The sequence below is a fragment of the Vitis vinifera genome, chromosome 18 (assembly GCF_030704535.1).
Source record: "Vitis vinifera cultivar Pinot Noir 40024 chromosome 18, ASM3070453v1".
NCBI classification, from domain to species: Eukaryota; Viridiplantae; Streptophyta; class Magnoliopsida; order Vitales; family Vitaceae; genus Vitis; species Vitis vinifera.
This window is the reverse complement of record NC_081822.1, coordinates 2,809,917-2,828,258: the sequence shown is the minus strand read 5'-3', so window position 1 is coordinate 2,828,258 and position 18,342 is coordinate 2,809,917. Positions and strand designations below refer to the sequence as shown.

The following is an 18,342-nucleotide window of genomic DNA, read 5'->3' as shown; positions in this document are numbered from 1 at the left end:
CTCCTTCTACTCCAACCCACATTGCTTCTCAACTACTTCAAATAAAACCTACGGCATTCTCCCACCACCACCACCTCCTCCACCTCCACTACCACCGCCACCGCCACCACCACCACTACCTTTCTCTAACATACTTATTAATTATATATATACATAGAGAGAGAGAGAGGCTGAGCAGAATTAGGATGGATCTTGTTTCGTTAGAGCAGATGGAAATGAAGCAAGACAATGAAAGCACCCAGCAGCAGAAGCAGCTGGAACAGCATTTTCATGTTTTAGCGGTGGATGATAGTCTTATTGACAGAAAGCTTCTGGAGAAGCTGCTCACTGTTTCTTCATATCATGGTATAGTGTACATGGGGTTGTGGTCTCTAGACAATTTTGATTCTACTGTGTGATGGGGTTTGATTTTTTTTTTTCTTTTTCTGTTTGCTGTGGTATTCTCCATATTTTCAGTGACTTGCGTGGAATCTGGGGATAAAGCTCTTGAGTACCTGGGTCTGCTAGATGGCCGAGACAATGATACTACATCTTCTTCTTCTTCTTCTTCTTCTTCTTCTTCTTCTTCTTCTTCCTCATCATCATCTTCTTCAGCCAAACCTTCCCAGCAAGAGGTCAGATTGCCTTCTCTTCTCCAATTGATTTCATCTCCATAACATGGCCTTATTTTTTAAAGCTACCAGATTTTTTTAGATGTTCTTTTCTGTCTATACTTTACCATCTGTAGCCTCTTTTTATCACATCTTTTATTAGATGGATCCATTTTTTTTTTTCATTTTTTCTTTTACTGATACTTGATTCTCATACACAATTCAATGTTCATCATAATTTGTCTAAAATTTAATTTCTCAGGTTTTCTGGGACCTTGAATCTAGGCAATTTTCAACAATGAAAATTAAATGCTGAAGAAAACCTTTCTTTCTGACTAAAAAGAGTTTTATTATTCTAAAGACTGCCCTTTGAGAAATGGCTGAAAAACATTCCACCTACCAAACAATCCACATCCCAAATTTCATCAAATTTTCTTCTTTCTTTCTTGTTCTGATTTCTCATTTTTACTATATCTACCATGTTTGGAATTCCAAAACCTGAAAAAAAAAAATGCAAGGATAACCAGCAAAAGAGGAAACCCAGGAAAATGACCATACTATGATATCATATGACACATGAGAGAAGCCAAGGCCTGAAGGCCACCCATACCTAGTTGTGATAACCTAAACATGGCAACAATCCATCTTGTGACATCACAACATGATTGGCATTTTAACATGCATATCAAACACGGCAACCCACAAAAGCCTAAGCCTCAAGATTCACATTCTTTTGTCTCTCTCCTCAAATCTTCCTCTTATCTTGGTAGTTACGTATAATCCAACTTGATCATGAAATGAACAAGATCTGCGTATATTATATTATAAACTTTTGTTTGAACATGAAAATGATCAGATGCAGGGGTTGAAAGTGAACTTGATCATGACAGACTATTGTATGCCCGGGATGAGCGGTTATGATTTGCTGAAACGAGTCAAGGTTAACAACCACCACCCCCTCTTCTCTCTTTTTCTTTTCTGGTTAATCCCATCCCACTTCTGCAGTCAGAACTCAGAAGACTCCCATAAATGCATGTTGCAGTGTACATGTCATATGCTTTAATTCCTTCAATGTTTAAAGTGTTGGTCGCCATCTGATTCACTGGGGTTTGAATCTCAGTGTGGTCCTTCAACACTTGGAAATTTGAAAGAGATTAAATCACAATTCACAATTAACCATGGCTTGTCTTCTTTATGAAAATAACCTAAAGTCTGGTCTACATGTACATCTATGCTTATAGGGATCTTCATGGAAAGATGTTCCAGTTGTTGTCATGTCATCAGAGAATGTACCCTCCAGAATCAACATGTAAGGTTCCTCTTCTCCTTATTCTTCTTCCCATGACACCATCTTCCATTTTTTCTAGTAATATATTTTTTAGTGGAAGAATATATCACTTTATGAGTGCCCTTTTTTCTACTTTTGGTGGGATCGATGATGATGAGTAGGTGTTTGGAAGGAGGGGCAGAAGATTTCCTGTTGAAGCCTGTTCAGTTATCGGATTTGGAGAAGCTTCAACCTCATCTACTCAAATCTCTTAGCCAGTACCCCTGTGAAAACATCAACAGTAGTAACGAGGATGACGAAAACATAAATAAAAACAACAGTACTAGTTGCAGCAGCAGTAAGAGCAACAATGGAGTTTGCAAAAGGAAGGCATTAGTGTCTGCAGATCCCTTAGAGAGAAGATCAAAACTAAAAGATTAGGGGTTGTATAAGTAGTAAAGTTCAATGGGGTATAGTGCATTTTCAAGTTATGGGGCATATATATGACCCTATGTTTCATCAGAGTACGTACTACTGCTGGTTCCAATATCAGTTCAAATAGATCATGAACAGTTCTATGAGCATAGCATTAATCTCAATTCTTTCATAATTTTCAGTATTTAGAAGCATGACTTACCAAATATGAGGAAAAACAAGTCGATTTACCAGACTAATGATTCAGAAGTGTTAATACATCTGACCCTTTTTTTTTATTATCTCAAAATATGATAATATATATATATATATATATATATATATATATATATATATAAACAAAACCCCAAATAAAAATTATATTTTTTAAGAGTAATATTTATGTGATAAAATTAAATTACATCAAACTAGAAATAAGTCTTTACATAAACAAAAATAAAATTTAGATATTTTTTTTCTAATAAAAATTATGTATTTAAAAAAAAAAAATTGGCTAAATAAAAGCTTTTATTTGACGGTGAGAAAATCAATTCAAATAAAACTTCCGTAGGATTAAAATATAGCTTGATATAGAAGGTCATGCGCACTAGGATAAAAAATAAATTCAAAGCACTAAAACCTTAAGTTAAAGATATCAAATACAATTTTGTAGTGGTTCGATATTTCTTACCTACGTCCATTATCCTCAAGTTCTTAATTGCGTGAGGATATATTTCATTATCCTTAAAGTTTCAACCAAACTTCCACAATGTTTACACTTAGATTTTAACTCCAATTGGTTCTTACATAATACTTTTTAAGTAATTACCAAATTGAAGTTTTTTATTCATACAACCCCGCTTAATCACAATAAAACCTAACTAAATAAAGCTTAAATATAAGGGAAAGTTAAGATGAATGATAAGGTGCACTAAAGGATATGCAAGTGAAGAGTTTGATACACCAAAAGAAATAAATGAGAGCTTTGAATGGAATACAGCTAGGTAGGCAATTGATTGCAGGTGTTCTCTAGTTCATAAATGAAGTGAAGCTCTCAACTTATAAGTTTTTAGTCTTGAGAGGCAAAACTACAAAAATTAGTCTTGATCAGTTAAGCTCTGGTTCAACTAATTGACTAGCCGTTGGGTAATAAATGTATGATAAGTAACCATCGAGTCTTCGATCAGACCTTGATTAGGAATACCTACCCATCGACCGAAAATGCATAGCTACTAGAAAAGAGAGAAGATTTTTGCATCCCTTGACCAGGAAGGTATAATCAATTAACTAGTACCCCAATTGGTTGATTCAGTCGACTAATCCATTTGACTAATTCACCTATTTTGATTCGAAAAACCTATATTTGTCTATTCCTTTCACTCCTAACACTTAAGTAGGGTCTTTAGGTAAATAAATATATCGAATTTAAAATGGTTTGCCAAAGGTTTGTGTGAGAACACACGGGTTTTAATATAAATTTAACTTTAATGTATAAACCAAATTTTTAATGATGTATGAATTGAAATAAAAAAACCTAAATGCACTCATACATTCCCCTTACATATACTTCATAAGATTGAAAGGTCTTCCATATGTCTCGATGTTGCATTCATTTTTCCATTTGATGATTTTCTTGAATTTTCTTTTGAAATTTCAAATCAAAACTTGAAATTCTTCTAATTCAAAATCATTAATACTTAACCATGATTTGTTAATATCAAAATTTTATTTAGAGGTATCCTTGAGCTAATACTTTCAAACCTCATTGGTTTGCTTTTAATGTTTTTTGAACTTTTAATTTATTTACCAATATTTTTAACTAAATAAAAAAAAAAAGTTAAAATATGTGATTTTTTATTTAATCTAAGAAGTAAGTTAATTCACACTTTTAATCTCAATCCTCACACCTAACTTTCATTATGAAAAAACAAACAATTTCATATTTAATATTATTAAGTTATATTTAAAATTAAATTAAATTAAGTTTTATTTAAATTTAAGTTAAAAAAAAACAAATACCACGTAAATAAAAATTCAAAATGAAGAAGTATTTACATGTTTCAACGTAATTTTTTTAATTCCACGTGACATCGAGTAGAAATGCACATTTAAAAAATTAGAAGTTGACGTGGATTACGATTCAACTTATACAAGTGTAGAAAGGTTAAAAACAATCAATTAACCTAAGTAATATATGGCAATGATGAGGTAAGGTGAGCGGTGATAACCAAATGGTTTATTTAAAAGGGTAAAGAGTTTCAAGTCTCGAGTGGGGGGTTATTTGAAAAAATTTAATATTTATTATTTAATTATTTTAAGTTTACTTTAAATTAAATTATATTTAAGTGATTAATTTAAAACTTATTATTTAATTATTATTTTAAGTATTAAAATTATTCGATAAAATTAATTTAAAATTTATTCTAAATTATCGAATCGACATATTTATCTTTATAAATTATAAATAGGATAAGTAAGATCAAGTAATAATGAAAGTCGTAAAGTAATAAAAGAGATCGTAGAGATAAGTAAGACAAATTGAAATAAAAAAGTAAAATAAAAATATTAACTTAAAAATAAATTAATTATTTTTACTTATTTATTAAAATTGTTTTTAATTTTAAGTCATACCATTAAGTTATTTTACTAAACATACTTAAATTTTTTGATGACTTAAATTAAGTTATTAAGTTAGTTTATCAAACACCCACTAAAAGGCTTATTTAAAGGGAGTAAATAGTTAGTCTTAACAAATTATTCTAAGTTTTAATTTTATCTAGATTTTAAAGATATCTATTATTCCTTATAAATCTAATGGTGAGTAAAATTCAAGGATCATTCACACCCATGAGAGGTTCGTGTTAAGTACACTAACCCCTATTGATTTTGAAGTTTCACCAAATACCTTTATTATTTTGAATGAAAAAACCGAGATGAGTGAAAATAATAAAATGATAAAAGATATAGTTGATGAAATTTTAAACCAATTGAATCAAGTGTATTAACCGAAATCTTCAAAGAGGTGAATGAAATTTATCCTAAAAATTAATTAATTACATACAAAAACACTAATGTGCCACAAAATTTTCTAAAAATTCTATGAATATAAAAAATTATAAATTTAGCCGAAAGATGAAATATGCATATCAAATCATCTGATGTGATAATATCGACCTTTTGAGATCTTATGTTAGTTAAAACTTGACCGTGAAGTCTTAATTAATTCAATGCATCAAGCTTGACAATGATGAATAAATGTATTAAATATGAAAGGAATATATATACAACGACACACCTAATTTTTTAGAATATCATATGGATAAGCACTTAATCTTCATATTATATATACAATACATTGTATGTTTTAGTGGGTACTTCAATCATGTATGAGCAAGATATTTTCATTCGTATGATATAAGTCTAGTAAAGGGTATATTCATATGATTTGTGTAAATTAGTGTCCACTCCAAATCTGAAATGATAAGAGTGATTGAAGTGTGGAATCCACAACATCATTCGATTAATAAGCCGGTTCCACCGAAAGGGAGGAACAAATCTTTGAAACCTAGGGAGAAACTTTTGTCAAATTATTAGAAAAAGAGAGGGTGGAAACTTTTGTTAAAAATTAATAATCACATTAATCATCATCCTATCTTGTATGTTAATTAGTTGGATGTCTTACATTAATCATTTTTTGATACCCCAATGTTCCCAGTTTATCATGATATTAGTGGGTGGGCCGAGGAAAGACCCAAAATAATAAGAATGATAATCACTGGTGGGTCTCCGTCTGGGCCACCCTCTTTTGCTTACGGCCACTCTGGTACTTGAAATGAAGAAAAACAAACCTCACGTGTAGGTGTAGGAGAAAAAGGTCAAAAAGATTTGTTTGAGACAACCCTCTACTTCGAATTTAGAATTGAGAATAAATTTAAATCTGATTTTTATTTACGATATGATTCATTTAAAAAAAAATATTGTTTTGATTTACTTTTGACAATTTTATTATTATAAATGTCTTTACTTATTTAGGATGAAACATAAAAATATAAATATTTTATACCTCATAAACAAATAAATAAATAAAACCAAGTAAAAATAAAAATACTTTTATAAATACATAATAATAATAATATATAAAAGTACAAATGGATATCTAAGGAATTAGGATGACAACATTGACTGGACGTAGGAATGTGAATTTTCCATATCCCATTAAACCTTTTATGATTTTTTTTAAAAAAAATTTAATTACATTAAAATAAATATATAAATATATTTTATAAATAATTAAAACATTATAAATTTTTATAATTTATTTTATTAAAAAGTAATTATTATCATTATTATATAAAAATAAAAAAATAACAAAAAAAATTAAAATTAATTTTGATGCATAATGGACCAGAAACAACTCCTAAAACCACACAAGTTTTTTAAACCCGTCTCTAATTTATTTATTTAAATTTCAAACTCGGGATACCTAAAAAAATCAACCCCATTATCACCCAAAAAGAATGTTAGCTTGATTTGTAAATTCAGTATATAGATAGAGAATTAGTAAATCCCACCATGAAAGAGCAAGGGCTCATTATTCCCTATCAGAAGCCTAGTCATGGTGGAGTATGCACCAGCACTTCCACGTGAGGCAATAAATATTCTTTTTCCTCAAAAAAAAAAAAAAAAGAACAAAAAAGTAGACCAAAAACACATAAATATATTCACTGGCAATATAAGAAAATCTTAGTACCAGAAATATTACTTCTAAATTAGAGCAGATACAGGCACATAATTGTTACACTGTAAACTATAGTAATATCATCAAAACTGGAAACCGAAAACTACTGCAGCTACTAGAGCCAGACGAACCCCTCCCATTTTATTCTAACTTTAAAAATAAAAACTTCAACTGAAAGAGAGAATGGTGGTAAGGAGGAATGCAGAGAGGGAGAGAGATCAGGCCTTCATCCATGGATCGTTTTTGTATAATAGTCGCCACCAGTAGTACCCAACTGGGAAATGTTTGTATCTTCTTCACAGATGACAAGGATGCCCTCACTGCATTTAAGGAAAATGAATCAATTTCAAAACCTCCCCAGCAATCTGGAAAAAGAGGGTAAACCCAACATTCCCTAGAATGATTATGGAAGAGGAAGTCAGCAACAAACTGTGACTTTTACCTCATCACAGCTCATCTTTTGAGCCTTCTTGCTGAGCAGCCTTATCCCGATTCTTCTTAATGAACTCAATGATGTCTTCCTTCGACCTATCCCCTTCATACTGCGAGATGTTTCCGCTAGCAGACTTAAAGTACAGAGTTGGGTATCCTTTCACATCGAAAGTGTCATTTGGGATATCATTTGCAGTTGCATCCTAGAAAGCAAGTACAAGGAGGTAAGTTATGGCGTCACAAACAACCAAAAAAGGATTCATCACTACACAAATCAAATCATCATATCCAAAACAAAAAATACACTTAAAATTCCCTTTTTGACCTAGAAGACACGCAACCTTGTCCCGATATTTAACAAATTCACAGTAATCGGGTAAAAGAATTCATATCTACACAAAGATGTCAAGAAATCCAAGAAAAGAGTAAGGTTTCTCCCAAGATTAGGAGTCAGAATGCATATGAAATCCTAACAGTGGGCAAATTGGGAAACACAGGGAGAGTAGAGAATTCAAATAATGATCAGATGAATGATATCTGACACAAAGGATCTCAATATAAATGGAATAAAACAAAAAGAGATGAGTATTTAACAAAATTTTAGCAACAGAAATAAAAAATGAACATGTTTGCTTTAATGTTTTATGTAGATGACATGTTTGTTTCTGATAAAAAGAAAGAAAAACTATACAGCCGCTAAGAAGAATTTCTTGCAAAAGAAAATGATCCAGATAAGCAGGTCAGAAGCCTCAAAGATTGAAAAATTTTTGACATGCAAATTAATTGTTAACCAATCACAGTAGAAAGCATCCCGAACATATCAACACAATTGTGGAAGACAAATTTATCACTTCCATTGATACAGAAACAACTATGAAGAATATTGTTTACAAAAAGGTTTGATGGGCCAGAATTTACATTCATAACTTTTTCTGAATTTCAACTAATTAATAGTAGATTTAATGAACACCACTACAATAGCTAATGAGTCTGGTGCAACAATAAAAGTTGAATACGAGAACAGTGACCTAGGTTATCTTTGTTACAATCATCCTCAACCACAATGCTACAAATCCTGAAAATTTTGGCTGTAATGCATTAGGTATTGTCCCAAACTGGCATTAACTTGCAACAGTATGGTACGACTCAAAGGGAATCATAGGGTATTATCACACAAAGTTTCAGCAGTTTTATAAGCATAAATTTTGCTACTTAATGGTTCGACTCAATGTTTTCTTATACATTGTGTCGCAGGGATTTAGATATGTCTCTATCATTGGAAAACAATTTTCAATGCAGTAAAACATTGGAAGATAGTTTATGCTATGTAGTGGAATAATAGAATGACCACATCAATGCTAAATTGGATAAGAAATCTTACCAGCTTTGCAATGACCACATCAGCATCATTTTCAAAGGAGATAGCAACTTCATCCAAGATTGGAGCCAATTTTTTGCAATGCCCACACCAAGGAGCATAAAACTCCACCAGAACTGCAGAATGAAGTTGGCCACAATATTATTATATGTAAGTTAAATGCATGAGGTAGGAGGAAGAGAACTTTTGGATCTATCACTGAGATTCCATGCATGAACTGTAATGTAGATATTGATATTGTAAACCAATTCACTATTTCATCCATATAATAATATATCCATTAAGATAAGGAGCAGAAAACGCATGAAAAGAATCTATATAACTCTTCATTAATTCAAATATAAAAGAGAACAAGCAAAAGATTCATGCTCATCTTTACTATAAAGCATCACTTCAAAATTTCAATCATGATAAAAGGAACTGTGTAGTTAGAAATATACTGAAAGTAGCAGAGGTAACATTAGCAAGATTCCAATGGAATGTCATTCTTGTACCTTTCTTATAGTATAGGAATGAATATACGCATCTATACTTCCATGTACTGTTTCCTTGATTCATTCTATAAGATATAATAAAATAACTGCTATTTGATGGTAGGAAATAAATTTGCAAGATATGACTCAAACAGCAGGATTTGCTGAATGCTAACTGAGACCAAATTCAGAAATTATCCAAGAAATCAAAGCAAAGAGTAAGACACATTTCCATGTTCTGTTTCCTTAAGTTTTTTATTATTTCTAATAAATTAGAATAAACCTCTACTAAAGGAACTTATCTTGGGAACAATTAACTCCACAAAAATAGAAATTGCTTGTTCAATAACCATAATGAATATAATGTACTCTTTATTTACCTATCAAAAAAAAAATGACCATTGAAATACTACAACAATAAAATTTAACCAAGCAACATGCTAGAAAACAAGGGATTATCAATCAACTGAACTATTTGCTAATGCTCACCATTTTTTCCAGAGTTAAAAACTATTTCCTGGAGGGTATCAGCTACGACCACCTTCACAGGTTCATTGTTGACTTCAGGGATAGGTTCGGATTTTTTGTATGGTAGCACTTTGCCATCCTGCAGCAATGTACTTTAGTTAGAAAGATCCTGAGACATAACCGCAAAAAGAAACACTCTCAATGGCATAAATATCTTATAGCCACAGAAAAAGCAGTTAGGAAAAAACTCCAGCAATTAAGCAACTTCATCTCTCCAGTACGAACATCAATGAGGGACTTCGATCATCATAATGGAAGAATAGTATTAAATCAAAGAAGCAGGTGTATTACCTGGTATTCCTTCACCCAAGGTGCAATATGGTCAGGCTCCAAATTAGGTTTCAGATATTTCTGTCCATCATTGGTTTGTATAACGATGAGAGGCACCTGGTCGTCCTTAAGTCCAAAATACTGCTCATTCAAATAGATGGAATGCTTAGCATGTCAAGAAGATACATATTTCTAAGAAGTACAAATACGAGACTGGATGGGTGGAAAGTAACTAACCTGGAAAGCACCTTGACTAGCTTCAAGATCTCCCAGGAGGAAGTTTATGCCTTTTCCTTTGTATTGTTCAGCAACTTCATGATACTTTGACTTAAAAGCGTCAAAAAGCTCACTGCTGTGGTCTAGAAACAGCATGGCCTGCAAATTTCAAAATTATTACAGGAATCCCATAGAAAAAATACAGGCATAATAGTAATATGGTTGGAAGGGGGAAATAGGAATGAGATTGAGATTGGAGTAGAAGTACAAGGGGACAACAAGATTAAAGAGAGGTGTGGATGCATCATATGTGACATTAAGATAGTCAAATAGGTGATGATGCAGGAAATAACAAGCAACTTCGGATCACAAACTTAAAGCAGAATTTAGGTGCAAGTGACTTCCATGCAAATTGGAGTTAGCCATTAAAAAAATTAAAACAAATTCATAAAAATTGTACAAAACTTCCATTGGAAATTGCCCGCTAATGAAGTCAAAGAATATTAAAGAAATCCATTTTTACTTCTAGCATAGCATTCAAAACTACAATTGATAAAAAAAGAAATAATAAACTAAGTATCATTTTGGATACACTTCCTATTTTCTTTTTTAAAACACAAAAATTAGTAATAATTTCTATGTAAAAAGTAGAAACTCTAATACAAAGAGTATAAGCTTACAGTATGTGCATACAATTTACTTTCAAAAATTTTATAATTTGAGGTAATAAATTTTTTTTAATACTTCAACTCATTTAAATTGATATTAGAAATATGTGCTTACAAATTAGTTTCAAAAATTTTATAATTTGCGGTAGCAAAATTTTTTTAATACCTCAATTTATTTAAATTGTTTTTAAAAATACGTGCTTACAAATTAGTTAAAAAAATTTTATAATTTGAGGTAGTAAAATTTTTTTAATACCTCAATTTATTTAAACTGTTTTCAAAAACCACAACCTTTTTAAGGTAAGCTTCAAAGCCTCAATTTTTAAAAAAATTGTTTCTTCTAACCATAACCTCAATTTATAGAAGTTACAACTATTTTCTATTTTTAATTGGAGAAAATAGATACTAAATTTTCAAATTCTATAATCTGAGCTATTCACCTTGGCATTGGGACCATTGAAGAATTTGATAACAAAAGGGTGGTTGCTAGGATCCTTGTTAAAGAGTGTGACAATAGGCACACTGGATTCCTCAACAAACTTCTCCAGAGCATCAACATGAAAATCCTGCAAGCAAAGGCCTCAAATGAAATACCTCACCATGCATAGTATTCTGAAATATAATATTTAAAAGAAAAACATGCTAAAACAGACAGAAATGGCAGAGTGAATATTACAATAAACTAAAAGATACCTGGAAATCAACAAAGAGTTCATCAAATGGCTTCAACAGCCTAACCAAGGGGCCAGTCACTGATGATTCCCCACGAGGAAGGAATTTGGCATCCGAAGTATGAACAAAATCATAGTCAGAGCGAAATTTCTCAGCTACAGCCGTGAAGTTCTCAAATTCCTCTCCAGAAAACTTTGGGAACACTCCAACCTAGAGAGATGTGGAAAAAGTACGTAATGCTGAATTTCCTGAAAGGAAAAGAAAATGCAAACAAGAAAGAAAAGCAGCCATTGACCACTTACAATGACAATTTTATTGTCAACGATAAGACTGCTAGCATCTTCAGCAGATTTTATCTCAGCAGAAGCAGGACCACTTTGTTTCTTCAGATACTCAACAATACCATCGGCCTCACGAGGACCTTTGTACTCTTCAATAGATTTCCCTCCATTTCTCAAAATCTTAAGAGTTGGGAAGCCCCTAATCTCAAATTCTGATGCAAGCTCTTTGTTTGCATCATCATTGGCATCAACTTTGGCAAGAATAATTGGAGGGTCATGACTACTCAGTATAGAAGCAGCCTTCTCATACTACAAATTAGAGAACAAACTTGTACATGTCAACGAACTGAGAATATAATTTTAAACAATTACCCAAATGTTAGGAGGAAATTGAATTTAAGCAATAGAAACGAGAAATTTTTAATCACCTCAGGTGCAATTTTCTTACAGTGGCCGCACCTGTAATAATAGATCAAATATAAGCATTACCACCAGAGGAGAAACAAATACACATTTTCAACCAAAGGCAGATTCTTTTATGAAAACACTTTAATAGATTACATCAATAATAGAATCACAAATATGAAGCACCAGTGATAAGGTGCAGAAAATGAAAGAAAATGAAGGAAAATTGACTCATATGTCCATAAGCAGAAGGTACATGAGAATCAATTCCAGTAAAACAGCCTAATTTAAATAGATACCATCTTACTAGGAGAAGACATACATATTGTCTTGAGAACAAACTTACACAAAGCCATATACAGATTTTCATAACCACATCAGGACCCGGATAGTCATTTACTTGATAAGCCCATAAATTCAGCACCACTCACGCAGAGAGCATAACATCATCATATTTCAACTCTAGATCTAATGTTGTCTTTTCATGAAGTGTTTCGGCGGAACGAAATATATATATATATATATATATATATATATATTACTTTTAAGCGGTTTAGACTTGTAGTCACCCCCACTAACGAAAATAGCTGTGCTATTACGCACAGCTGAATTGGACTTTTTGCTTTCTTGAAATCGAGAAACCCTAATCACCAGAAAATTGTAATTTTAATTTCCCTTGCGATCATTAATTTGAACAAAATCTCCAAAAATAAAAAAAATACATAAACAAATAAAACATTCAAAATCAAGATCTGACACGATTCAGCACATTTAAATGAGAAAAATGAGATAAATCCAAAATCAAAACAAGAACAAGAACCGAATTACCATGGAGCGTAGAACTCAACGACGATGAAGTCGTGCTTACTGACAATGTCAGAGAAGTTAGAGTGCGTCAAAGTGAGGACGAACTCTTTAGCTTCATCCTCCGCAGCCGAGATCTTCACCGGAGACGAAGCTAAGATTGAGAAGGCAAAAGCCAATACAAACAAGCAGATCGAAACCCTAGTCGCCATTTCCACACACTCTCACTCTATCTCACGGGCTCTGTTTTTTATAAGAAACTGTGTAGAGAGGACACGACACCAACATGGAAGGTGCCTCGTGAGCGATTTGGGTTTCCTCTTAGACGCTCGAGAGTTAGATTTTCATATACTCGCTTCCTTTAAGGTGGATTGTCCACGTGGGATGATTCCATTGGTTTCGCCTTGTCATAGTGAACGTTTTTCTAAAGATAGTTGAGACTGGTCGTCGTTTAAGAAACGTATAGGGTGAGTATGCCAACACGGTATGGTAGCCGACTGAGATTTTATCTGTTCTACCAATGATATTATGCCACGTAGCCCAAGATTTGTTATTGCAGACGTGGCGAATGATTGTATGTGCTTTCTAGGCGGTCGTGAAGTTACTGATTACACTGGATGTATACCTCAAAATCTTCAATTTTTGAAACGATAGAATAAATGGCCTCGACTTTTTTGGATTTTTTTTTCCAATTACACTATTACAGTAATAATATTTTGGATTATTTGATTAAAAAATTCATTGAAAATCATTTTTTAGTTTTATTTAAATAAAAATATCCTTAATATTTTCTTTATAAAAATAATTTTTTATATAAATACTTAAAATGATAAAAAAAATATTTATATTAAAAATGAATTACTTTTCAAGCAAAAATATAGAAATGATTAGATTTACAAATTTGAGAATTATTTCATTTATTTTAATTAATTAATTTTAATTATTTCATATCTTCCATGATTTTTTTTTTGTTTCTAAATAATTGATGTATTATGACTTAATATAATCTTCATAAATTTATTTATGTGATCACTTTTTTTATTTTTGTTATATTACTTATTTTGTAAAATAAAATTTATGTTATAATGGTTAAAAAATAAGAATAAAAAAATATTTATAAAATATATTCTCAAAGAATATGAGTATATGCATCATTTAATCATAAATATTATTAAATTATAAGAGAAATTTCATATTTTTTTAAATAAAAAAATAAAAAATGTAATATAATTTTTATTTTAAATATTAAAAATAATATATATTCTATTTTTTATTTATTATTTATTTTATAAATTAAATATAAACAAACCTTAAATTTAATAATATCAAAAGATATCAAATCTTAAAATATTTATTTTTTATGTGATGGGATATAATATCTTAAATATATATAATTTATTCTAGCATCAATCAAATGTATCCTAGAGATATCAATAAAATGTTTAAAATTCAATTAATTTGGAGGAATTAAAGTTTGGAGCTAATGGAGTAATGACAAAAAATAACTTATTTTAGGTAATATTAAGTTTATTTGTATTATTATCATAATTCTAATGGCATTTAGGTAAGTGTGAAAGCAAATCGTCTTCAAAATCTAACAAATATAAGTATATTTGTGACTTTAAAAAAAATATAAAAATTTTAAGTATTAAAAATGTTACAAACACTTTATAAAATGACGATTAAACGTATTCTTTATATATATTTTTATTAATTTCAATGACCTTCTTGAATTTTGATTAAATTTACTTCATCTTATTTATGTGAAATTTTATCGAAAATCTCTCGATCTGGAGTGAGAGACGGGGTTAATGAAAAAAACAACAAAAATATTTTGATAAAATTTTAAACTAATGGGACAAAATGTATTTAGGCAAAATTCCAGAGTAATTTCCTTTTAGACCATATTTAAAAAATTTTTGTTTTAACTTATAATTTATCAGCAAATATTTTTAATTGAATGGTAAATGACAAAATAAGTGGCTCTTTTTTTATTAAAATAAAAAAATTCAAAAAATAAATTTCCTAAATATTTTAGTAGATATGTAATTTTCCAAATATATGACTCAACATTAATTAAGAATAAATTATTCTATAGAAACAAAAAACATGTCTATTTAGAGAACTCAACCACTAGAAGATATAATACTCATAAACCAATCACCATGGTAGAAGAAGAAAATTTTATAATAAAATTAGTCTTAGAATTGCTCGAACGAAAAAGACATTGAAAAGGAGGTTTTAGTTTATTAGGGGGGTTTCATTCTTTGGCATAAAGTGATGTTTTAAAAGAGATAGTTTTACTATACAATTATTATTAAATTTGGTATTTAGTCTCTAAAATATGAATTTGATTTTATGTTTTAATTACTTTTAATGTCCTCGTTTATTAATCCACTTTCTCTATAGGGGTGACAACAAGATGGATTTGTGATGGATCATTCATATTCCAACCACATTCCATTTATTTATATATATTCTCATTTTCTCACACTTATCCCACCTTGTTTAATTTTTAAATTTCTTCCATTTTTTAATTTTATTAAAAATAAATATAATTTATAAAATATATAGATATTATAAATATTTATAATTTATTTTTATGAAAATTAATATTTTACATATGTTAAAAAAGTTGAAAAATGAAAAAAAAAATATCAATTAAAATAATTTTTTATTTAACATTATATATAATTAGGGTAGGGTGGGATGGGACAAAGTCATATGTATAAATATGAATTCAAATGTTTGTATAAGATACAAGTTTTACCATGTAAATAAAGATTCTTACTTCTACCAAAGCTCAAAATATACGAGGGTGTTGGATATTGCAAAGAGTCTTTCTATAAAACTTGGATCATCTTGGTTTATCTCCAATAATAATTTTCTAGTAGCTTTCTCCATTTTTAAATAAGTGAGTTTTACACACGACAAATTGGTTAAAGATTACAAAAAATCCTATGATCTGTATTTACATTATGGTGACTGTTGACTAGGAGCAAAAGATGTAGTAACAAAGAGGTTGTTTGATAGAGTAGAGGACTAGAAAATAGTAACATAGAAAAATTTATAATTTTTACAATGTGAATGTTGGAAAATCTTCAATGTGAATACTAACAAATATTTCCTCCTTTTGACTTATAAAGGTTGTAAGTGCTAATATTGTTGCTCCAAATCATCATGGCCATCATTTTCATTGTTGTTGTTTGATGGAGTAGAGGATTTGAAAAGCAGTAATGTGGAAATATTTATAATTTGTATAGTGAATGTTGGAAAATCTTAAATGTGAATGCTGAAAAGTCTTTTTCTCTATTTAATGTGAGGGTTGACTAGGCTAGTAATAAGTCTTCATTTTTCCTTTAATATTTTATCAAATACTTCCTCATTTTGAGTGAGAAATGAGGTGAATAAAAATAACAAATGAAAAAAACAAGAAAGACATTTGATAAAATTTTAAACCAATAAAACTAAATACATTTAACCAAAACTTATTAAAAAAAAAAAGAAAGTGGATGAAGTTAACCTTATTTTTTATTACTCATGTTATTTTGAAGTTATTCCTCAAAGTAATCCTCAGGATTCCCGTCATTGTGGCACCATCCTGGATTCTATCTTAATTTATCTTTAGTTCCTTTGGATTCTCATCATCACGGTACCATCTTAGGTTTTATTTCAATTTATCTTTAGTTCATTTGGGATTCCCGTCATGGTGGAGTCGGCCTACATTCTATCATTTTTATTTTTAATTCTTTTTATATTCTCATCATCCTAAGTTGAAAGAAGGCAAGTGAAAATAACAAGAAATGTATGTGATAAAATTTTAAACTAATAGGACTAAATGTATTTAGTTAAAACCAATGTTTTAAAAACCGAATTAGATTGGCCGATCCGACCGTCGGTCGGTGATCTTTCTGGTCTGGTCTACCCTTTTAAGTTGACGACTTATTAAACTAACCTCGAATCCTCGGTTAGTGGTGGAATGGGATGGTTGTTGGTTGACAATTGATCGTGGTAGGAGCTACTATTGGTAGTGAGGTAGCTAGTGGTGAGGTTAGGCATGAACACAGTGAGAGAAAGAGGGAAGGAAAGAAAATAAATGGGAGAAGAGAAGAAGAAAAAGAAAAAAAAAAAAAGATGAGAATGAGAGAAAAAGGAAAAAAATGGGGAAGTGCGGTCGTGGTGGGAAGAGATGGGTTTTGAAGACAAGAAGATGAAAAATAAGAGAAAGGGGAAAATATGGGGAGGTGTGGCTGTGGTGGAAAAGATAGGTTTAAGGGTTTGGTTTTTAATGAACGGTGAAGATGAATTGAAAATGAAGGGTCTAGATAGATTCAAAATGAAAGGTCCAGATAGGTTCTCTAAAAATTCATTTATATTTTATCTTTATTATTTTTATATTTGATATATATTTAATATATCAAATATAAAATTAAAATATTATTAAAAGAATTATACATATATATTTTTTTTCTTATAAATATTTTTATTTTTAATAATATTATATAAATTATATATTTATAATGTCAAATGTTCAACTATGGTTCAACCGTCAGTTTGATCAATGAACCGTGAATCGGTGATTTTTTTCACGATCAAATTCTAAAAAAATTAATTAAAACTTTAAAAAGAAAAGAAAAACGTAAATGAAACACTATTTTTTATTACTCATGATATTTTTATTTCTTTTTAATCCATCATTTCATTTTTCAACCTACATATCATGCTTGGTTGTTTTTTTTTAAGTTATTCCTCAAGGCAATTTGCTTTTATACCATGCTTTTTTAAAAATTTTCATTTTGACTTATCATTTATAATCAAATATTTTTAATTGAATGGAAAAGGCCAAAATAAGTGGGTTTTTTTTTTTTTTTATTAAAAGCAAAAAATTCAAAAAATCAATTTCCTAAATACTGTAATAGATACAAAGTGCTCCACGTATATGACTAATGATAATTAAGAATAAATTATTTTACTTTATTATTGGAGAAACAAAAATCATGATCTCAACCATTAGGAGATATAATAGCCACAAACTAATCACCACTTTAGAAGAAGAAAATTCCATAACTGAATTAGCCTTAGAATTACTAAAACCCTCTTCTTATCTCAGCAATGATAATTTTGATAAAGAAAGCTATCAAAACCTGTAAAATGCCTTGGTGTAAAAGTCATCAATATTTTAATTTTTCCATGTTACTATTTTTCA

The 18,342-nt window shown here is 30.1% G+C and overlaps 2 protein-coding genes across 3 annotated transcripts; one reads left to right on the top strand and one right to left on the bottom strand.

The window, feature by feature from the left end:
• LOC100259216 (two-component response regulator ORR9) lies at positions 1-2,441 on the top strand. Of its 2 annotated transcripts, none has more exons than XM_002284468.5 (5): positions 1-345; positions 457-614; positions 1,453-1,530; positions 1,832-1,899; positions 2,040-2,441. In XM_002284468.5, the coding sequence occupies exons 1-5, from the start codon at positions 186-188 to the stop codon at positions 2,296-2,298; spliced, it is 723 nt and encodes a 240-aa protein (XP_002284504.2). In that variant the 5' UTR covers positions 1-185; the 3' UTR covers positions 2,299-2,441. The 2 variants fall into 2 exon arrangements, with proteins under 2 accessions (XP_002284504.2, XP_010664202.1); XM_010665900.3 differs by having other exon boundaries at positions 3-345; positions 1,447-1,530.
• A 4,527-nt stretch (positions 2,442-6,968) lies between these two features.
• Positions 6,969-13,465, bottom strand: LOC100259138 (protein disulfide-isomerase). The gene is made up of 10 exons (XM_059734655.1): positions 13,161-13,465; positions 12,356-12,386; positions 11,949-12,236; positions 11,668-11,856; positions 11,415-11,540; positions 10,328-10,465; positions 10,112-10,231; positions 9,782-9,899; positions 8,823-8,935; positions 6,969-7,644 (listed from the first exon to the last, which is right to left on the bottom strand). The coding sequence occupies exons 1-10, from the start codon at positions 13,346-13,348 to the stop codon at positions 7,456-7,458; spliced, it is 1,500 nt and encodes a 499-aa protein (XP_059590638.1). The 5' UTR covers positions 13,349-13,465; the 3' UTR covers positions 6,969-7,455.
• Between the last annotated feature and the right edge of the window lie 4,877 nt (positions 13,466-18,342).

Bases quoted from the DNA above. Each gene is read 5' to 3' on its own strand.
- LOC100259216 (XM_010665900.3), top strand. From the start codon at position 186: ATGGATCTTGTTTCGTTAGAGCAGATGGAAATGAAGCAAGACAATGAA. The intron at 346-456 runs GTATAGTGTACA...CCATATTTTCAG, and splicing joins CACTGTTTCTTCATATCATG to TGACTTGCGTGGAATCTGGG. The intron at 1,531-1,831 runs GTTAACAACCAC...CTATGCTTATAG, and splicing joins ATTTGCTGAAACGAGTCAAG to GGATCTTCATGGAAAGATGT.
- LOC100259138 (XM_059734655.1), bottom strand. From the start codon at position 13,348: ATGGCGACTAGGGTTTCGATCTGCTTGTTTGTATTGGCTTTTGCCTTC. The intron at 12,237-12,355 runs GTGATTAAAAAT...TCTAATTTGTAG, and splicing joins GTAAGAAAATTGCACCTGAG to TATGAGAAGGCTGCTTCTAT. The intron at 7,645-8,822 runs GTAAGATTTCTT...CTTGCTTTCTAG, and splicing joins ATGTGGTCATTGCAAAGCTG to GATGCAACTGCAAATGATAT.